Below are 23,764 nucleotides of genomic sequence, written 5' to 3' on the forward strand. Positions count from 1 at the left end.
GCAGCTCCCCGGTCGGCCTCCGCGCCCCGCAGCCCCGCGTCCCCTTCCCTCCGCACCCACCCTCCCGGGCCTCCTCGGGTCCCCTGGCCGGGCGCTGAGGCGGAGGAAGAGGCTGGGGTCGCCACGGCGGAGGTGGCTGCCGCCACCCCCCTGCGGGGGCGGCCGGGGTTCCCGGCTGGGGGGGCACCGCTCCGGGTGAGGCGTCCACCATGGTGAGGCCCCTGAGCCGCTGCCCCCGCGCCCCCCCGGCCGCCGCCGCCGCCGCCGCCGCCGCCCGCCCCTCGGTGCTGCTGCTGCTCCTCCGCCCGCTGTCGCTCCTCCATCTCCAGATCGGATCGCGGTGAGGGAAAGATGAGCGAGGAGACGGCGACTTCTGACAACGAGTAAGCGCCCATCGGTCTTGGCCAGCACCCCCGCCTCCCACCCCAGCCCTTCCGACCCCTCCGGGACTTGGGTGCCGAGTTCGGCGCATCTCGTTCCGGAGAGGACCTCTGATTTCTTTAGCCATTTTATTTAATGGCAGCACCCCCACCCCACCCCACCCCACCCCACCCCCCGCATTTAGTTGCTTACTTGTGGGGGAGGGTAGTGAACCTCGGCGGGCGGGGTGGCAAGTGTACGCCGGTGGGGGGGGTGGGGGGGTGGAGGTGGTGGCGGGGCCCGAGTGCCCTCTTCGCCGGGAAGACCCCTGGCCTGCCCTTTTTCGCCTTAGCACACTCGGCCGGCGTGCCCTGCTGAATATCCACTCCGCTTCCTTTATAGCTATTTTACTTGGAAACTACTGTGTGGGAGCAACCCCCTGCAGCAACCGCTCTTGAATCTTAAGATTCGATGAGTCAGTGACTCTTAAATACCGATTAAACCTCCCCTCCCCCCCTTTTAAACTTATGACCTGTAAGCGTCTTGTAAAAAAAAAAAAAAAAAAAAAAAAATTGGGACTAGGGAAACACTGAGATTTTAGTGACCTTAAGGGCACCTGGAGGGGGGGAGCTGTTGAACGGCTGTTACATTTTACCTTTGCGAATGCTGGGCAGGTCTTTATCAGGGGCACTGAGGACTATTGAATGTTAATTTGTACCCTTCAGCTGTGTCGAGAAAACCGTTTACCTTGATTGAACAGTGTTTACCTCGCTGACTGTGTTGATGGCTTCATTCATTACCTTCTGGCGTGCCCCGTTCGAGTTCTTGTTTTTGTTTGGGCTGTGTGTTTTCCAGACGACAGACGCCGCCTTTTAAGTGTTTTGCTTTTAACGTAACGGCCTCCAGAAAGAATAATGGTGCCGTAACAGTTTTTCCTGAGACCGGATTTAATTCCCTGCCGGGCATTTGCGCCCGTTCTCTCGTAACGAAGTTCAAGTTCTGTTTATCTTCTGAGGGTTGTAAAGAGTTAAGGGGAGTCAGGACTAAGTCCTAGGATGCATTCCTTTAAATAAAGTGCATTCCTCGAGTCAGACCTTTCTGAGCGAACTTTAAAACCCGAAGCCCAGGCCTGCTTAGCGTAAACTAGCTTGGGAAATGCCAGGCGGCGTTCCTCCTGCAGCCTCCACCCCTCCCCCAGCACACTCCTCTGATGAGCGGGTGTGGGAGAAGGTAGCTCGCTGCAGTGTCAGTGCAGTCCAGAAGCAGAAGTGGCCGCCATGTTCTCTCTCTTTTTGTGAATCGCCCTCATTTGCATAGCACACTCTTCATTCATAAAAAAATAATTAAACATCCATCACCTTGGACATCTTGAAAGGATTTCCCAGGACAAAAACTCAAAGCTTGACTGTCTGTCTGCATGTACGTTTTTGAGTTCAGGGAGCAAGGAGAATTCGAAGTTACAGGTTAAATCCAAAAACCTGCGCACACACAAACAACTACCCCTGTTCTCAGAATGTTGACACAGTTATGTGGGAAATATCAGTTCGGGGAGGTGCTGGGATCACGTGATCGCCTCCATTCATAAAATACCTGGCTGTCCATTCACAGTGCAGTACACTGTCTCACTGCCTTCCGCAGATTAGACCTACTTTGAGAGAGATCAAGAAGTATCTCAGATAACGCTTAGTTAGGGGGAAAACTGCTAGAAATCCTGAACGGGAGGACGGTAATTTTTACCGGTATCTTTTAAGAAAGTAGCCTGGATCAAAATGTCAAATTCTGTTTTACTGATGAGGAAAGACGAATTACCATACTAAAGCAAAATATTAGTGTTCCCTTTTCGGATGCATCTAATAGAAAAACAAAGGAGGGAATGTAAATGGACAAATCTGTAAAATGTATTGTTTCTAAGTGGGCTCTTTTTATAATACTTGCCATGGACGACTTAAGAATGCAAGTTTTTTCATGAACTGATGATATTGGTGAATGATACTGCTGTTAAGCTGGAAATGAGTAAACATTCCCAGTAGTTTAACAACGAAGATGTTGATATTTGAGACACCAAATGACAAGGTGGGAGAGTTCCTTTTTTTTTTTTTTTATAATTTAAATGTAGCTGTATTTAAATGTAGTTAAAAGTATATTACTTCACTTCACCCAGACCTTTAGAATTCTGTTCTCACAAATTTATCCTGCGTTATTAAGAAGTTATTCCCGAGGGGCTTTGTTATGTTAGTTTTGGTAGAACAGGAAAAAAAAATGTTTTAGATTATGTATTTTTTAATGAGATACAGAATCTTCATGGGGACAAATCCTTGGGTTTTACTATTTTATTTTATTTTATTTTATTTTAGGAAATGATATGTTCACCTGATAATCGGGTTTTTTTTTTTAGAGCCAACATTGTACATTACCTAAACCACAAAGTGTGAATTTCTTTGGAATGTAGTTTTTGTTCCCATAATTTACCTTATCTTTAATATGTAATGTTTTGAAATAGCAATTGATTACTTGTAATTGTATATAGTATGAAGACACAAAAGATAAATGTATGTTATGGTAGATGCCCTTAAAGCCTCAGCATAGTAAAACTGCCCTGTAATACGGATTTTATCTGGGCCTTACATAAATTTTCTTCTACTTTCTTTTCTCCTTTTTTTAGAAGCCATAATCAATAGGAATTTAATTACATTAGAGACTGTTCTTAACACTTGAATATTTTTTCACCTGATTTCCACTTTTAAAAAGTGAAAATCACCAGTATCTTGGGGAAACTATTAACTTTTTTGGGTAACCATTGTGGTAAAATCCAGTAAGGGCTTTAGAGGCCTCATTTTGAAATCCTCTAATACACGCTCTATTATTTGAGATTAGAGTTCTGTATGGAGAAATAGATAGACCAAAAGTTGATTCTTAGTGTATATTTAATCGATAATTAATGAGGGATCTTTTACATGTAAGACTTGATCTTACACAGTGCCAAATTTAAGGAAAGGTTGGTAAAGTCCCTTTTCCATCCTTCAATAATAACTGGAACTGATTTGAAGTGTTAATTAAAAAACAAACAACTTTCCTCCTTACAAAAGTAGGAATTTCAGATAATCTTCAAAATAATCTTTTTTTTTTTTTTTAAGATTTTATTTATTTGAGAGACAGAGAGAGAGAGAGAGAGAGAAGAGAGTATGAGCAGCAGGAGGGGAAGAGGGAGAAGCAGATTCCCGGCTGGGCAGAGGGAGCCTGATGTGGGGCTTGATCCCAGGACCCTGCGATCATGACCCGAGCTGAAGGCAGACACCTAACGACTGAGGCACCCAGGCGCCCCAAAATAATCTTTTAAGGGAGTAATAATTATTTGTGTATTGTTACTCAGATATTAAGTCTTAACATTTGATATACTATAATCAAACCTTTCCTATGATGTCGATGATGAGTCCTATTCGCTGACTGGATTTTTACTAGATGCCATGCACTATGATGAATTTTTCCTGTATTATTTTATGTATGTACATATATTCTTTATAGAGTGGAATTGCATTGTAGAAACTTCATACCCAAATATATTGTGACTCTTTTCCTGTGTCATTGACTGTTTCCTAGAACATAGTTTTTAATGGCTACATTATGTTCAATGCATAACAGAGGTTAGTTTTAACCAGTCTACTATTGGATATTGTTATTCCTGAGCAGTGCTGCATTTGATCCTGAGTTCTGTCCCCATCCAAATCTTTTACTCTTTCCTTAAGATAGTGTAGGAATGGAGTTAAAGGGGATGCAAATTTTAAGTTGGTCTTTTTTGCTAAATTGTCCTCTAGAAAAGAAAAAACTCATGTGAGTGTGCTTATGTCTTAAAGGATCTGTCCAGTTCTCTTTGAAAACATTTTTGCCAATTTTGAAGGTGGAAATGAGATCAATGTTCCTATTTTTAAAATGTGCTAGATGGGAAAATGAAATTGATTAAAAAGCTCCCAAAACTTGTTAGATTGTTTTGGGCAGCCAGAGTGTTTTTAAATACTGTATTGCAGGGGATCCCTGGGTGGCGCAGCGGTTTGGCGCCTGCCTTTGGCCCAGGGCGCGATCCTGGAGTCCCGGGATCGAGTCCCACATCGGGCTCCCGGGGCATGGAGCCTGCTTCTCCCTCTGCCTGTGTCTCTGCCTCTCTTTCTCTCTCTCTATCATAAATAAATAAAAATTAAAAAAAAAAAGATTAAAAAAAATACTGTATTGCAAATAGAATTAAAATGATCATACAAAAGCCTTTTGCAGATAATTTACTTAACTTACCAGTTTTTATGTAGTATGGTATAATGTAAAGAGCATTCAACTTGGAATTGGGAGATGCCTTTCTGTCCTCGCTGTCACTAATTATTCTGTGATTCTGGACAAGTACAACCTCTGTGGGCCTCAGTTTTCTCATTTCGTTTAGGCAATTTGAGCTAAGCATCATTATTGGCCCTTCCTGTACTAAACTACCCTAAAGTAATACAGTGAAAGGCACATTGCAAGACACGGACTTGGAACATATGTCTTTATTAATTTTTTTTTGGATAAATTTTATTATATTGTTTTTGACATATTTAAGCAAATGAAAGATTTCCAGTAGAGATTTGGTAGGATGCTGAAGTAAAAGCATGAATGTTGAAGAGCCAAGATAAAACATTTTGGAGACGGTACATTCATAATCTTTTAAGATCTTATTTTTTGGGCTTAATAACCACATGTCTTTAATTGTGTGAGTGTGTGTGTGTGTGTGTGTGTATATACACACACACCTCACAGATGGAGCTCTTTGTACTGCCTTTTTTTTTTTTTTTTTTCCTTTTAAATAAATATAGCCTCTGGATGAATAAGTGAGCAAAAGGCTATTGGGCTTAAATGCCAACTTGGGTAGATCTAAAAAGACTACTATACTTGTAAGAGACCGCTCTCATGCCTTACTTACCGACTAAGAAGTGTCAAAAGTAAGGCTTTTCAATTGGTTATTTATTCATACTAATTATATTAACCTAAGACTAGGGATAATTTTACACTTAATTAATTTAATACAGATAATGAATTTTTCATTCTTTAATATATATATATATATATTTTTTTTTTTTAAGATTTTATTTATTTATTCATGAGAGAGACACACACACAGAGAGAGGCAGAGATACAGGCAGAGGGAGAAGCAGGCTCCATGCAGAGAGCCTGATGTGGGACTCGATCCAGGGTCTCCAGGATCATGCCCTGGGTTGCAGGCGGCAGTAAACTGCTGCGCCACCGGGGCTGCCCTTCTTTAATATATTTAATTCACTATTTATGACAAATTTTATGTTATAGCTGCATCTCGTTTTAGAATACAGAGCCAAAGTCATTACAAATCCCTGAAGATGTTTTTGTGGCACTGTTTTGTGGATTAGAGTGGATTGAAATGAGAAAGATCTATTCATGTATTTTTGTTTAAATGTAGTTCATTATTTTTGTTGAAACATAGTTCATTAGTAGTGGATTTTAGACTGAGGTGTTACATTGCTTTAGACATAGGGTTCTTAGAATTAAGAGTGTTTTTACTAATCTTTGATCGAAACTTGTTTACATTCTTAATTGAAGGAAATTCCAACAAACCATAGCATCATTACAGATACTTGTGACAGTAGTTAGTTTCCTAGGACTGCCCTAATGTAACAAAGTACTACAAGCTGGATAGCTTAGAACAACAGGAATTTATTATCTCAGTTCTGGAGGTTGAAAGTCCAAAATCAGGGTGTTGGCAGTGCCCGTGTTCCCATTAAACTGGTAGGAGAATCCTTCCTTGTCTCTTCCCGGCTTCTGGTGGTTGATGGCAATCTTTAGCATTTCTTGGTTTGCAGCTGCCTAATTCCATTTTCTGCCTTCATCTATCACATGATGTTCTACCCGTGTGTCTGTATCTTCAAGTGGTCATGTGACACCAGACTTACTGGATTAGGAGCCACCTCTACTCCAGTATGACCCCCCTCTTGCCTCGTAGTGACCCTATTTCCAAATAAGGTCATGTTCTGAGATAGAGGGTTAGAACTCAACATATTTTAATAGAGGGATACTATTCAACTTATAACACCAATATAGATCAGATTTTTTTTTGTTATAGTACAATTGCTATTCATTTGTTATAGATGTATTGAAGTAATGCTTGGAGTCATCATTACTTTGAAGTTCTAGTAGGGATGCCTTGCTGGCTTAATTGGTAGAACACGTGACTCTTGATTTCAGGGTCATGAGTTCAAGCTCCCTGTTGGTGTAAAGCTTACTTAAAAATAAATAAATGAAGTTACAGTTATTAAACATGGGTAGGGCTTATATGTATTTTAATGTTAATAAACCCCATATATTACTGTCAAAATTATTAATATTTTGATAATTATTTCAGTATAATTGATTTCTTTTGTAATCCTGTGTATTTTGTTTTAGGCCTTTAATACTGTTCTGAGAAGGGGGGCATAGCCTTCATCAGATGGCCAAAGAAGTCTATTGGCACAAAAGGTTAAAATCTCTTGCTGTAGACAGAGGCCCAGAAGGCTGAACCCAAAGATAGAAATTATAAATTGGAAGATTAAGAAACATGAATGGTAAAATGAAGTCCAACATACATCAAACAGTTCCAAAAGAAGAGATGATGGAGGAGAGGAAATATTCAGAGATAATGGCTGAGAATTTTCAAGAAGTAGCAAATCAAACCCAATTCAGTGATCTAAATACAAAACAAGGCCTCATAGTCAGACTGGGTTTATCTTGACATTTCATGAATAGATTAATGTGAGAAAATTGATGTAGTTTATTACATTTGAAGATTAAGGAAGAGAAATAATACAGTCTTAAGTGCCAAAAGTGCAGTATTGTCATTGAGTCTCTGCCCATAATATGGATGTAAATGTTTATAATTTATAGATTTATAGTGTGTATTCATAACTGTAGGTTTATATTACTTTTCTATTTTCTAGATTTATAGACTTAATATTTCTCATTTAAAACGAGGGTATTGGATATGGTCAACTTTAGGATAGTTTTTGGTATAAGAATTCTAGAATTCTAAGTAATATTCTTTGTGCTTCTGAAATTCACATTTAATGTATCATTCCTGTTACTCATAAAGGTACGATTGACTGGTGGAAGTTACCTTGTATCTGAACCTCTTGAATTATCTTGGAAGGCATTTTCTTTTTACATTCGAAGGCAAAGAATAAGCTTTTTTACATTCAAGTAATTGAAAATTAAATTTTAATATATTTCCTGTTTTATAATTTTATTTCTAAATCGTATATAACAGGGATAATAGTTTAGATAAAGGCCATTATGATTTGGGAATGTAGATTGTAATTGTTTCCCTAGGAATATTTAATAATATTATTGCATATGATTAGATGCATGATGTCTATTCACCTGATTAGAGATTATTTTAACAAATACACAGTTTTTGTTGATGGCTTCTCTAATATTAACATCCTGTAGTAGGATCACAAAAATTTAGATGGAATTTAGTGAATTGTGACTTTTCTGATACACTTTATCAGTTATCATAACTTACCATATCAGAATGTTTTATTTGGCATGAAGTCACCAAACTTTTTTATACTGCTTTGTTGTGAATTACATTGATGTTTTCATCAATTTTAGGGGTCAGTTTTGGGTTTGCCCTCTTAATAATATATAAAAGCATTTCAGACTTTCAGTTGCTTGCATTATATATATGAATTTCTTGGTATTTCTGGACAGATACCTTAGTAACTTTTTCTTCAAGAATTTTAGTGCAATGACATTTGAGTGCCTGCTAGGTACTTGACTTTTCCTTAGCCCTGGAGATACACAGATAAGTAAACCTGATAACTGCTTTCACTATCCAACAAGGAAACCGGATTCCTCTGAAATGTCTGAAATGTGATGTGTGTTCTGCATATGAAGTTCTTCAAGGCTCAAGGAGAAAAAGATTATGCCTGGCAGTGTAGGAGCTGGCTGAAGGAAAGCTCCAGAAAAGAGGTAGAATTTTAGGAGTCAGCCAGAGATAAGGTTGATGAAAAAGGGGAGGGCATTTCAAGAAGGGAGGGGGAAAAACAAAACAAGAACAAGCATGAAGGAGAAATGGAAAGTTGAGAGAAAAGCAGTACTTTTTTGGATATGCTTATTTTCAGGAGTGGTGGGAAGAGAAGAATGTTGGAAGCGATTGTGAGAAGTCTAGATTTGTGCTTAAATTTTATCAGCATCCTTAGGGCAAAGGATGGTGGCTAGCCCAGGAGCATGACCCACACAAGATGAATGTGAAAGAAGTTCCTGAAAATCCGTTTCTCTCTCTCTCTCTCTCAAGTAGGCTCCACACCCAGTATGGAATGCCCAACATAGGGCTCAAACTCACAACCTTGAGATCAAGAGTTGGACTCTTAACTGACTGAGCTACCCAGGCACCCCCAGTTTCTCTTGACAAGATGAGAACATTTATTTTGTCAGTGATAACAATTTTGAAGAGTTCACATTAATTTTTCAGATAATGCACTGAGAGTTCAAAGAAAATTTGTTCTTTGTGCTTCTTGCCTTTCTTACTCCTAACTGCAAGTCTTAGGTCAGTAAGGATACTTAATGAGAAGCACCAGTTTAAGTCTTTACCAGGTAGGCAGTGCGGAACTGTTAATTTAAGTGAGGAAGTGGTATCAGATTTGTGTAGAAAGCTGAATACTGAGACTCCTTTGGACAGTTGATTGGAGGGAGAAGAACATGAACTACAATTGATAAGGAAGATGGAATAATCAAGGCAAAACAGGAAATAGTGCATTTGGAATTGTTGAGGATGAATTTGTGGGGCATTTCAGGTGTCTAGATGATTACTTGACTGGATGTGAAGGAATGAGTAGGAAGAGTGTGAGATGACTTCAGAGTTTTAAATTTGGGTCTCTGTTGCTTTTAAATGAAGTGAGAGAGGCAGAGGTTTTTAATGGGAGAACATCTCAAATTTGGCCTTTTAAAACTTGCCTACCTCTAGATATCAAGGTAGAAGATGTCTCATAAGGTGTTTTAAATATAGATTTGATGTCCAAAGAAGGTTGAGAAGGTAGAGTTAGAAGCGATGTCTTCAGCATATGTGATAGTTGAAGCAGGGAGAAATTACCCAAGAAGAATATTTAGTAGTAGTAATGGAGAGATGAATAGTGAGAAACGGTGATGTTTTTAAGGACACCAAAAGAAAAGTCTTGAGAGGTAGGAAAGATTAGAGAGAAAGTATTAAAGACAAAATGGGAAGTAATGAATAAATAGAGGTACATTTGGGAAAATTGGGGGATGAGATTATTGTTGAGGTGATGTTAATAGTGGAGAGGAAGAGAAAAAAACATTTAAGGAAAGATTGGGCAAAAGGTAGAACAAGGTCCAGGAAAGAGAAGTCTATCAAACTTTTTACCGTTTGTCATATGCTGTGCTAGATATAATCCTTCTAACGACCATGTGAGCTAAGTATTATCCATAGTTTACAGAGGAGATAACTGAGACTTAAGACTGGTTTAGTAACTTGCTCATAGCCACACAAGGGAGTAAGTAGTTGAAGTGAGATCCAAATTGCATTGTATTCGTATCACACTGTATCTCATACCATTAATGGCCAGACTTGATATTAAAGTAAAAATAAGGTTGAAGTGATGCATATAATTGACAGCTGTTTTGAGGGACTGGAAGTTTTGGTAAAGTTAAAGAGCATGTAGAGTGGAAGTGGAAAAAATCAAAAAGGAAATACTGATCAGAGAAGATAGACTCCAGAGTGTAATGATAGATGAGAGAATATTAAAGTAGAAAAGGTTGTTGAAGTAGAAAACCAGGATCTGCTAGGATATTTATAAAAAAGGTCCACAATATGGCTGTTGAAGTTGCTAGGTTGGATGGTATCCGGAGTTGAGATGGAAAGGAATCTTGAGCCAGCACCAATGCATTTAATGTGTGTGTGTGTGTGTGTGCGCGCGTGCATTGAGCGACTTACAGTAGGACATCTGCCTCTATGATTTGAAGAGACTGGAATAAGGATTTGGGGATTGGAAGTTGAAGAAGGAGGGTGTCAGTGGGAGGAGAAGAGAGGGAAGGGTCTAGCTGGGAAGAGTTGAGAGTATTGGAAATGATTGGATCTCCTGTAATAATGGTGCAATGAGGAATGAGGGATGTTGGGATTTAGAGAAGGGAAGATAGATATGTGAATAAATTTTCCAGATTTGGATTTTATTGAGAACTTTTATTGAGAAGTTTTTTCTGAGAGCCTAACGAAGATGTTGATGGATACTGTAGTGTTTTATCCAGATACATCTGTCTTTGGCAAAAGGTTTGTATTTTGGGATCTCTGGGTGGCGCAGCGGTTTGGCGCCTGCCTTTGGCCCAGGGCGCGATCCTGGAGACCCGGGATCGAATCCCACATCGGGCTCCCGGTGCATGGAGCCTGCTTCTCCCTCTGCCTGTGTCTCTGCCTCTCTCTCTCTCACTGTGTGCCTATCATAAATAAAAAAAAAAAAAAAAAAAAAAAAAAGGGTTTGTATTTTGGGGGGGTATTTTAGTTATAATGTAGTTAGAAAGTCCGTTTCAAAAACAATTCACTAATTAAGTTTCTATATTAACTTGGTATTCAGAATTAACATGGTCCTGCAGTTACTGCTGACTGCCACATTAAGAGTGGCAAATCACATAACATGTCTTTGTGCTTGATTCTCCATCTGTAAAACCAGGATAATATGTCACTACTTCAAGGGATGTTAAGGTAAAGTAACCTCACGCACTGGCCAAACATTTTCTGATTAGAGATAAGAGAATATTAAAAAGAACTTTTAGTTCTTGAGAAGAAACGTACTATGTCCGTGAATTAATCAGTGCTCATTTTTATTTAGTCTAAGGTAGGGTTACTTTTTAAAAAGGATTATTGACCTGCTGGAAAAATTGTACTTCAAATTAAATGTTAAGGAAGCCCCTTTTTGGAAAAACATTAAAAATTCCAACAAGCAGGGGCAGCCCGGATGCCTCAGTGGTTTAGCGCTGCCCTCAACCCAGGGTGTGATCCTGGAGACCCAGTATCGAGTCCCACGTCAGGCTCCCTGCATGGAGCCTGCTTCTCCCTCTGCCTGTGTCTCTGCCTCTCTCTCTCTCTCTCTCTCTCTGTCTCTCATGAATAAATAAATAAATTAAAAAAAATTCCAACAAGCAAAAAATCTATGTTGTGAACATTTTCTTTTGTATTTTTCTTAAGATTTTATTTATTTATTCATGAGAGACACAGAGAGAGAGGCTGAGAGACACAGGCAGAGAGGTAGGAGCAGGCCCCATGCAGGGAACTCGATGTGGGACTAGATCTCAGAACTCCAGGATCACGCCCTGAGCCGAAGGCAGATGCCCAACCGCTGAGCTACCCAGGCGTCCCTTCTTTTGTATTCTAAGCAAAGAATGAGAGAAGAGGTAGCTAGGTTAATAACTAGTGTTTAGGGGATCCCTGGATAGCTCAGGGGTTTAGCGCCTTGCCTTTGGCCCAGGGCGTGAACCTGGAGTCCTGGGGTTGAGTCCCACATCCAGGTCCCTCCATGGAGCCTGCTTCTCCCTCTGCATGTGTCTCTGCCTCTCTCTCTATGTGTCTCATGAATAAATAAATAAAATCTTAAAAAAAATAAATAAGTGTTGAGCAAGACCCCAGGCAAAGACCTGGCTCTAGATAGTTTTTTGTTTGACACTTAATACTACTAATTATGTAAGGAGTGTATTTCTAGAGCTTGTTAATTAAAGCAATTTAATACCTGAGTACATTTTGGAAGTATGAGTAGATTTGACATGTGTCATTTTCAATGGAAAAAGTCATCTTTTTCAGGAAAATATCATTATATGGAAGGCATAAAATCTACTTTTGTAGGAGAGAAGGTGGAGAGGAAGATTTTTTTCAGCTTATTAAAGATTTAGACATTTAATTTTTTGCAGCTGTAGTCAAACTAAGATTTCTACTTTCTAGATGAGATAGACTAAATCTGCTAGCTCTGGATTTAATCTGTTACCTATAATTTGGACCACTAAAGGTCTGTAAACTTAGTTTGTTTTAGTTACCAAAAACGAAAGCAAAAGTCTGTTTATATTTTCATGTAGCCTAATTAGCTTATTATTCTGAAACTGTAATTTGTTAATTAAAAAATAGTTGCTTTAGATACATAAGTACTGAAACTTGATTTAGGGATGAATTTGAAGTTGTCTTGAATGAACATAATCAGGAACTTAAAAATAATGATGATGAAAATTATATATGCTTTTTCTCTTGAGAATTATTTAATGCAAAAACCCAGACTTAATTAGTAAAAGTTAAGAACATATGCCCAATAACTTTAAATATGTCAGATTAAGATATTCTTCATTCCTTATTTGATAAATTTGAAAAGGAAGAGGAGAGAAACAGATGAATGAGACAAGCTAGCCTCTAACCACCTTAGTTTTCCTTAGCAATTCTTCCTCTACTTGCTCCTTCAGGAGAGAGCAAACTTAGCTTCTAAGTGAGCCAAAAAAAAAAATAATTTATCTGACTATATAGACCCTATTGCTGTCGAATCTGAACCTGTGTCATGTGTACAAGGCTGCAGCCTACACCACATAAAAATAGTTAGACTTATAATTACTGGCTAACTTTAAGTCACATTTTTGCATTTACCCTGTCTCAGATTTAGCTAGGTAATAGTAGGAAAATGGTGAAACTGAGCTGAATCCTTTAATTGGCTGGTATGGTCTGAATATTTGTGTCCTTTTGGGAATCCATCTTAAAATCCTAACCCTCAAAGATGATGATATTAGGAGGTGGGGACTTTGGCAGGTGCTTACAATCTAGAGGGTAGAGCCCTCCTTGAATGGGATTAGTGCCTTTTATTATTATTATTTTTTAAAGACTTTATTTATTTATTCATGAGAGACATGGAGAGAGAGGCAGAGACATAGAGGGAGAAGCAGGCTCCTCACAGGGAGCCTATGTGGAACTCTATCCCCAGACCTGGGATCACGACCCGAGCCGAAGGCTTCCGCCTTTTAAAAAAGAGGTTTCAGAGAGATCCTAGTCCTGACTACCATGTCAGGGCACAGTGAAAAGGCCTCAGCTATGAACCAGGCCGAAGACCCTCAGCTGACCATGCTGGCGCCCTCATCTAGGACCTCTCAGCCTCCAGAACTTTAGTTGTTTATAGGTTACCCAGTCTGTGGAGTTTCCTTATAGAAGCCTGAATGGACTAAGACATTGACTTTTCTTTGTTTTGAGGAGGACAAGGAGCAATAATTACCTCAAAGAAAGAAAGAAAGAAAGAAAAAACTCAGCATGATTTTTCAATTGCTTTTAGTTCCATACATATAATTTTTCTCAACTGCCAAGCCACCCAGTCGTCCCTGGATTTAGTCTTCACAGCAACCATTTAAAATGTTGTTACAATTACTGTACTACCATTTACAAAGACGAGGAAACAGGAGCTTATCAAAAACTTAAAGAATTTGGCAAAGATTACATAGCTGGTAGGCTCTAAAGTGTGTTCCCTGAAATAGGCTTTTAAACTTTTGACTGTGGCAGTAAAAAGTACATGCATACATACATACATTCAGATAGACATATCATTTCGTAGAACAGCTTAGACATACTGTGATGACACAAGTCAATTTTTGTATTGTTTTTTTAATTGAGATATAGTTGACGCATATTGTTAATACATTAAGTTCAGGTGTCCAACATAGTGATTTAACAACTCTACATGTTATGCTATGCTCACCACAGTAAGTGTAGCTGCCATCTATCTGTCACCATTCGATGCTATTACATACAGTACCATTGACTGTATTCCCTATGCTGTACCATTCATCCCTGTGACTTACACATTTCATAACTGGAAACCTGTACCTCCTACTCTCCTTTATCCCTTTGTGCCCACTCCCTATTCTGTATAAAAACATAACGCTGGTCAAGACTTTGTAGTTAAAAATTCCCACTTCTGAACTACAATGCATATAGGATGTCCTCTGAGGATGTATGTATTGTTACTAAAGATTTACATTTATGTTCAGCTTATTATTTCATGAAAATAAGATAATACTGAAAGGCTTAGAATCCTCAGTGGAGTGCATTTCAAGGTCAAGTTGTGAGGAACTTCAGAGGAATTCATATTTGAATTGCTCTATCTAGATTATAGGTAACAAGTGTTACGTCCTTGCTAGATTTCTTCACTGAAGTGTTCCAAATGATAAGGGAATGCATCCCAAAGCAGCCTTTAAAAGGTATAAAATTGTTTTGAAATCTAGTAATCGATCTCAAAGATTCATGTAAATCTTGCATTTTAATCAATACTATAGTTGTATTTCCAGTATGAGATATTTCTGATTATATTAGAGAAAAGTTGAAAGCTTTTAACCATCAAATCTTTGCATGTTTATATCCTGAGGCAGTGTGTGTTTCTATCTGGTGTGGCACATTCCTTGGAGGAAGTGTGTTCTGCTGAGAGACAGTGTTTGAGGTACATCAGGGTGTTGGTCCGAAGTGAAGGGCATGATTGTGTCCTATAATTATAGTGGCTGCCATTTTCAAACAAGTAGGAGCCTTTGGACCCAGCAAAAGTTAATATAAAGTTTCTGAATTACAAAAGCAATATAATTACATTGTAGGAAACTGGGAAGACAATGGGAAATTATCCATTGAAAAATGTTCTTTTCTGCACTTATTTATAGTTAAAGTATTATAAAGGCAGCAATATATAAGAGTGATCTTAAATTTAAAGTTTCTCTAGGGGCTTCTGGGTAGCTCAATCACAATGTGTTGGCCTTTGCTTAGGTCATGATCCCAGAGTCCTGGGATGGAGCCCCTGCATCAGGCTCCTTGCTCAGCAGGGAGTATCCTCCCTCTCCCTCTGCCTGCCACTCCCACTTCTTGTGCATGTGTGCTGTCAGATAAATAAATAAAATCTTTAAAAAAAATTTTGGTTTTTATAAAAACATCAGGTAGATCATACAATTTATATAGACAGTAAATTACCTGCATTAGAAAGAATAAAATTGTGCTAATTGGCACTCTAGAAAATCTGCAAAGCTGCATATGAAAGAAAAGAAAACTCAGATTCTGGTCTTATTTTTACCACTTATGTGACTTAGAAAAAAATCTTTTAGTGTCTGTGCTAATGAGGACAGTAATCTTTTCTCATCCATAAATACTTTTTCGTGAAAACTGTAAATAAGCAGATTTATTTACAGAAGAGTTTTGATTTACATAGAGGGTAAAAAGGAGGGTTTTCTAGAGGATTGGAATAAAACAGGGAGGTAAAGTGAAAGGCAAACAGAAAAATAAAAGGTTTTTAGCAAAACCTTAGGGAGAGGAAGAAAGCAAGGAAAATGAGCCTGAGCCTGTTCTGGAAGATACTGAGATCTGTGTAAGGAGTCTGTTAGGTAAGTGAAAGGTTATATAATCTATATATTGGGAAGCTTTGCAAAATATCTGCATAGTTAAAGTGAACATTTGAGTGGTGTATCAAATGGGTTAGAAAAATTACCTTTTAAAACACTGTTTACAACAAAACAATAAATTCACAAGGATGTTGAGATCCTATAGGGCAGGTAGGGAGTTCCCAAACATTTTTAAGTTGATCAGGAGATGGTAGATGAGAATTCATTATACAAGACTCATTATTTTAAAAAGAGATATTACTGACATTCTGTTATTTGAGCTTCCTTATTGCTTTATTAATGAAATTGAGGTTATTTTAAGAGTTTTCATAGGCTCATGTGTTAAAACAGTATTTGGTACACAGTAGGCACTGTTTACCAGTATGCGTTCAGGTATGGCCTCAGTCTTTATATTTTAAATTTTAAAGTTCATTCATTTGCAATAACAGCTTTCTCTTTAGTTGTAGAGGGATTCCTGCCTGCTTTAGTATGTGTCCAGCCTTTGAAATTATCAGACTATAAAGGAATTGTAGAAAAAGAAAATATATTTTTACTACTTGCTTTTTAATTCATTGTCTCTCACAGTTTTTTTTTTTTTTTTAAGATTTATTTATTTATTCATGAGAGAGACAGAGAGAGAGAGAGAGGAAGAGACACAGGCAGGATACAGGCAGAGTATCCTGCCTGTGCAGGGAGCCTGATGTGGGACTCTGATCCGGGGATCCAGGATCACGCCATGAGCCAAAGGTAGACGCTCAACCACTGAGCCAACCAGGCATCCCTCGCACAGTTCTTTGTAAATGATTCTGTTACTTTATTGAAGGATACTTTTTTCTCCCCTAAAATTTTCCTTATTACCTTTGCTACCATATGGCACTTAGTTAGAATCTAATGAATCATTTCCAATAAAATTTCCTGTGATAGTAGAAAGATTCTGTTTGTAATAGCTATTCAACATGGTAGCTACTGTGTGGCTCTTTGGCTAATGAGTACTTAAAATGTGGCTTGTGGGACTGAGGAACTAAAATTTTAATTTAAATAGCTACTTGTAACTAGTAATTCCTGTATTAGATAGCATAGGTCCTGAGAATTTCTAATCTTTCAATTCCGCAGATTTTTTGAAAACAGTGACATGTTTTGTATTCAATCTTAGCCAGTTTGTTGAAGAACTCTCTAATTTTTTAAAATAGGGAGGTAATCTTCCAAAGTATGGTATGTAAGATAATTTTAGTTGTTTTACAAACATGACATTAAGTTGAAAAGTTATTCCTTTCTCAATACTTTTTGCATCTTAATTAAGAAAAATGGTGTGTGTGTGTGTGTGTGTTTAATAAGGAAGGAGTAATATCAGCCTCAGTCTCCGGTAGACAGTTTGAGTTTTACTGTATTACATTTTACAGTTACTATCTATTTATGCTTGTGATTTGTTGTTTTAAATTGGCTGTAGTGATTAAAATCTTTTAGGAACATTTTTTGGGTAATATATGTGGTACCACATTTAAGGTGAAAAATTGATGATGGTAGTGAATGTCAAAAGAAGAACAAATGTATGACATACTGATCTCTAGTGCAAGGAGAGCTGAATTGGTAGAGAATCAGTTGCCCTGTTGTGACACCAGTTTGCTGAGGCACTCTGTCTTTTTTAGGTGTGATTTCCAAATGCTTTGGTGAAATAGGAAAGAGGTTGGTTTAGAGTGAGAGGAGATTTTTTTTTTTTTAAGATTTTATTTATTTATTCATGAGAGACACACAGAGAGAGAGAGAGAGAGAGAGGGAGAGGCAGAGACACAGGCAGAGGGAGAAGCTCCCTGCATGGAGCCTGATGTGGGACTCGATCCCGGGTCTTCAGGATCACGCCTGAAGCTGAAGGCGGCGATAAACCGCTGAGCCACTGGGGCTGCCCATGAGAAGAGATTTAAAATTTTTTTGAATTTTAATTCCTGTGTAGTTAACATACAGTATTGTATTAGTTTCAGAGATTTACATTTTTAAGTGTATTTTATGCTATAATAACTGATAATGCATGCCACTTTAGACAGAAGGTAAGATGTATTAAGCATTTTGCTATATGTCTGACATGAATTACCTCAGTTAATACTTCACTCTAAAGCAGTTTACACATAACTATTGTTCCTTTTTTTAAAAAAAAATTGGGTGCACAGAGTTGGCCTAATCATTATTTTGGTTCACATTATCATCATTGGTTTATGTATGGACCTTTGTAGCCTATTATTTTAATTTTTCATTTACTTGATAAATACAGAACAGTCCAAGAATCAGGACATTAATGATAACTAGCACTCACCTAATATGTTTCGATCATATTTTTTTGACTTCTTTTCAGAGGTTAGTTACTCTATCCTGAGTTATGTGTTTACTATTCCTTTCCTATTTAAGAAAAAAGTTTTATCGCATATATGTGTATGCCTAACAAAGGGAATATATTTACTATATGTCAATTCCTGGAACTTGATTTTTTTAATCTATCTATCTATTTATTTATATTCAGTAATACTAAGATGTATTTGTTTTTTTGGCATACGTTTTTATTTCTTTGTACCACTGTATAATATTCCACTGTGTGGAGTGACCAGTTAATTCATTTATTTGTTTATTTATTTTTTAGATTTTTGAAATTTATTTACTTATTTATGATAGACAGAGAGAGAGAGAGAGAGAGAGGCAGAGACAGGAGGAGGGAGAAGCAGGCTCCATGCCAGGAGCCCGACGTGGGACTCGATCCCGGGACTCCAGGATCGCGCCCTGGGCGAAAGGCAGGCGCTAAACTGCTGAGCCACCCAGGGATCCCCTATTTATTTATTTAAATTGGAAGTTTATTTTCCAAACTGCAAGATAGTCAAATACTTTAGCTTAGCGTTTAGGGTGGTATCACTGATGGTCTATAGGTCACCATGAAATCAGTTCATCTTCTTATGTGTCAGTTTTCTTGTTTTTAAAATCAGTGATGGTCAGATTTCACCATCTCTAAGTGGTGTATAACATAACTACACATAGTTGAAGATACCTGAATTTATTTCTCTTGCTTTTCCTTGGTTGTGATAAATACTCAGCACACTTTAACCCTTCACTGAATTTTTGTATTTAATTGAGGAATAAAGGGGACAGTTTAGGAACAAAAGAACGAAAAAGTAGACGTTTCAATTTTTTGAGTGATAACCAGAACTAGATTTCCCCCACACTTCCCCTCCCTTTTATTTTTAGGAACCCTTTTTAGGCTTCATCCCCCAGCTCTGTCTTCTACCTCAAGCTAGGTCTTCTACCTAGCTTTTTATTAACACTGAGTATAAGATCAGTTTGGGGAATAGGGAAAGTGAAATATAATTTATTTAATAAAAATGTATTATTTAAGCCTCTTTTTATTTAATAAAAGTCTTATAAAAATTATAGAAGTGATTTAAGGTAAGTAAAAGTAAGTGCATAATTTGGAATCCAATCAGTAAATAAAAATTGATATCCAGTTCCTTTTCCCTTTCTTTCTTTCTTTCTTTCTTTCTTTCTTTCTTTCTTTCTTTCATTCATTCATTCATTCATTCATTTTATTTTATTTTTTTTTCATGAGAGACACAAAGAGGAGAGGCAGAGGGATCCCTGGGTGGCGCAGCGGTTTGGCGCCCGCCTTTGGCCCAGGGCGCGATCCTGGAGATCCGGGATCGAATCCCACGTCGGGCTCCCGGTGCATGGAGCCTGCTTCTCCCTCTGCCTGTGTCTCTGCCTCTCTCTCTCTCTCTCTCTGTGACTATCATAAATAAATGAAAATTAAAAAAAAAAAAGATACAGAGGAGAGGCAGAGACACAGGCAGAGGGAGAAGCAGGCTCCTCATGGGGGTACCGTTGCAGGACTTGATCCCAGGATCCCGGGATCATGCCTTGTGCCAGAGACAGACACTCAACCGCTGAGCTACCCTTGCATCCCTCCTTTAACATTTATTTAAACAATTTAAAGTGAGGAAGTCTTTAGTTAGTATGACTAAAACTGTGAGAATCATGATTTCATATCTCTTGTGAATGGCAACAATATTGAGATATCTAAACATTTTTAGTGACAGAAGTAAAAGACCTCTTAAGAATAAAGATCAGAGCAAGAAAAGGATATTTAAGGGGCCACTACATAATTTTAAATTTATTAGTTGAGTATTTAATACATTTGGCTTTTATAAATGTGACCTATATACTGTCTTTTGATTGCTCTGTAACCAAATTATAAAAGATACAACATTAATAGCAATAGGTGATTTTTGAATGTGATTAAAAATTGTGATGAAGCTTTCTCACTGAAAAATTAAAGTGAATGCAAATGCACAGAGGAAGAGTGTACAAAAGATTTTATACTAAAGAACAATCCATTTAAGTAGATGACATTAAAAAATAGATGACATTTTACCATTTTTAATAGATGATTTGAAATGCAGTCAAATACAATGACAAAATGTATTTGGAATATCTAACTATTTCATTTAAAGAAAACTATCATAAAATAATTATGAATCATTTTAGCAACTTAGCAAGATGATTACAGCAGCTGTGAATCAAATAATTTCATGATGATTTACACAACAAATGGGTATAAGAACAAAAGGAATTTACGGTATGACTTTAAAATGCTTTGACTTGTATACACTTGATGTTAATGTATCAAAAATGTGAATGTTAATTTTAGTCATATGTTACTGACAATTATCTATCAAGGTACAGAATGCACCTTTGCAATTTTTAAATTTCTTAAATTTTAAAAAACGATTTATTTATTTACTTTTAGAGAGAGAAAAAGAAAGCTCCTGTGCATGCTGGAGGGGCAGAGGGAGATAGAGAGAGAGAATCTTAAGCAGGCTCTGTGCTGGGCACAGAATCCCATGTGGGCCTCTGTCTCATGACCCTGAGATCATGACTGAGCCAAAACCAAGGGTTAGATGCTTAACCAACTGAGTCACTTAGGTACCCCTTAAATTGTAGTTTTTATATCTGGAGCTTCTCTGCACACTATTTTGAAAAGTGTCAAAATAGTTGTCTGTTTAGTAGTATAACATGGAGAAAAGACTATATCGCTAAAATGTCTCTAATCAGAATTTTTATTTATACCCCTCTGTAACGTATGACTTGAGGTACTTTCCTGATCATAATATTAAAATTAAATATTAGAATTAGTATCCACTGAAATTTATAACGATGAGAATCATAGAATTACTATAGGATGGTTATTCATCAGGAAATTCAATCATTTTGGTTTTTAAACTTCTGAAAGCACATACTGGAAAATAAATTCTTTGACTTTCTTTTCCAAATTTTTATTTAAATTCTAGTTAGTTAACATAGAGTGTAATATTGGTTTCAGGGGTAGAATTGAGTGATTCATCCTTACATATAACACACAATGCTTTTCATAACAAGAGCCCTCCTTAATGCTCATTGCCCACCCACCTCCCTCTATCAGTTCTCAGTTTGTTCTGTTAAGAGTCTCTTATGGTTTGCTTCCCTTCCTTCTCTCTCTCCCCCCCCCCACCTATATGTTCATCTGTTTTGTTTCTTAAATTCTACATATAAGTGAATGCATCTGGTATTTGTCTTTTTCTTTCTTTCTTTCTTTCTTTCTTTCTTTCTTTCTTTCTTTCTTTCTTTCTTTCTTTTTTCTTCTTTATTTTTTATTTTTTATTTTTTTATTTGTCTTTTTCTAACTGACTTATTTCACTTAGCATAATCACTCTGGCTCCATCCATGTGTTAGCAAAAGGCAAGATTTCATTCTTCTTTTTTTTTTTTTTTTAAGATTTCATTTATTTATTCATGAGAGACAGAGTCAGACACAGGCAGAGGGAGAAGCAGGCTCCATGCAAGGAGCCCAATGGGGGACTGGATTGGGGACCGGATCCATGGACTCCAGGATCATGCCCTGAGCCAAGGGCAGACACTCAACTGCTAAGCCACCCAGGCATCCTGATTTCATTCTTTTTGATGGCTGAGTAATATTCCTTTGTGTGTGTGTGTGTGTGTGTGTGTGTGTGTGTGTGTACACGCATGCGTGCCACATCATCTTTATCCATTCATCAATCAGTGGGCTTTTGGGCTCTTTCCATAGGTTGGCTGTTGTTGATAATGTTGCTGTAAACATCAGGTGCGTGTATTCCTTTCAATCTGTATTTTGTGTCCTTTGGGTAAATACCTAGTAGTGCGATTGCTGGATCATAGGGTAGTTCTATTTTTAATTTTTTGAGGAACCTCCATACTGTTCTCCAGAGTGGCTGTACCAGTTTGTATTCCCCCCAAGAGTGTAAGAGGGTTCCCCTTTCTCTACATCTTCATCAATATCTATTGTTTCCTGTGTTGCTAATTTTAGCCATTCTTACAGGTGTGGTATGTGGTTTTGATTTGTAGTTCCCAGATATTGAGTAATATTGAGCATCTTTTCATGTGTTGTCTAGATGTCTTCTTTGAAAAAATGTTTATTCATGTCTTCTCATTTTTTTAACTGGATTATTTGTATTTTGGGTGTTGAATTTGATAAGTTCTTTAGAGATTTTAGATACTAACCTTTTATCATTTGCAAATATCTTCTCCCATACCATAGGCTGCCTTTTAGTTTTATTCATTGTTTCCTTTGCTGTGCAGAAAGTTTTTATCTTCTTAAAGTCCCAATAGTTTATTTTTGCTTTTGTTTTCCTTGCCTAGCGACATGTCTAGTGAGAAGTTACTGGTGGCCAAGGTCAAAGAGGTTGCTGTCTGTGTTCTCCTCTAGGATTTTGATGGATTCCTGTCTCACGTTTAGGTCTTTCCTCCATTTTGAATTTATTTTTGTGTATGATGTAAGAGAGCAGTTCAGTTTCATTCTTCTGCATGTTGTTGTCCAGTTTTCCCAACACCATTTGTTGAAGAGATCGTTATTTTTTCCATTGGATATTCTTTTCCTGCTTTGTTGAAGATTAGTTGACCATAGAGGTATGGGTCCATTTTTGGGTTTTCTATTCTGTTTATTCATCTGTGTGTCTTTTTTTTTGTTCCAGTACCACACTATTTTGATAACTACAGCTTTGTAATATAGTTTGAAGTGACCACAATTTATACACCCTTGTATTTGAGTTGCTTCCAGATATTTTCAATCATGAACATTGCAATTATGAACATTTTTGTCATATGCTTCTGACACATACATGCTAAAGGTACTCTTGAGTATATAGGTAGGAGTAAAAGAGTTGGATTGTAAGGTATGTGTGGATTTAAAATTTATAAGGTCATGCCAAATTGTGTCCCCAAATAGTTTGTACTCCCTACTAGCAATATAAGACCAGATATAAAATTTTAGTTTATTATTATCTAATGATTTTTGGTAAAATGTTTTTCAGTGCTGTGTACCAGATACTGTTCTAAATACATGAATTAATAAAAATGCATGAGTTAATAAATTCTTTTAATCCCACAACACCCCTGTTGGGTAGGTACTGTTACATCCAGTGAGGAAACTGAGGTTAAACTGGTAAATGAAAGAGTTGGGATTCAGATTAGTCAGGCTGTGGAGCCCAGCCTCTTAACTGATGTGATATTGTAACTCTTTAAATACTCATATTTATGCATTTATATTCTTTTTCTCTTTTTCCCCTGCTTCCATCAATCTCTTGGGCTATACATGTTTGTAATGGTGAGTGTTGATTATTTTGTCCTTTTATTGTGTGTTAGCACTGTCTATTGTGTGGTCTTCCCTTTAAAAAGCAGTTTCTCACAAAAGCTTGGTTTCTTCATTGCTATAGTAAGATGGTTCAGATGATTTGTAGCATTTTTGGCTCTAATGTTTTATAATTTGATTTTTCTGTACAGTTTAATTTTAGAATAATCTGTTATTTGTATTTTCTCTTTGTAGTATTAAAATGTGAAACAATTTAGTATGTTTTATTGCATTGTATAATTCTATATTAACTCTTAATTTTTTTATAGAATATTTTTAATGTATTAAGCAGCTAAAAAAATTCCGGAGTGGCTGTGAGTGTATACTGATCTCCACATAA

The 23,764-nt window shown here is 37.4% G+C and overlaps 1 protein-coding gene across 3 annotated transcripts in view; it reads left to right on the top strand.

Moving 5' to 3' along the window:
• Window positions 1-210: 210 nt before the first annotated feature.
• The window catches only part of SPRED1 (sprouty related EVH1 domain containing 1), a 121,109-nt gene continuing 97,555 nt past the window's right edge, over window positions 211-23,764 (top strand). For all 3 annotated transcript variants that reach the window (XM_025473244.3, XM_025473246.3, XM_025473245.3), the window contains exon 1: window positions 211-383. In XM_025473244.3, coding sequence (XP_025329029.1) covers window positions 352-383 — 32 coding nt within the window. In that variant the 5' untranslated portion in view covers window positions 211-351. The remainder of the gene's footprint in view (window positions 384-23,764) is intronic.

This window comes from Canis lupus, chromosome 30 (genome assembly GCF_003254725.2).
Source record: "Canis lupus dingo isolate Sandy chromosome 30, ASM325472v2, whole genome shotgun sequence".
NCBI lineage: Eukaryota > Metazoa > Chordata > Mammalia > Carnivora > Canidae > Canis > Canis lupus.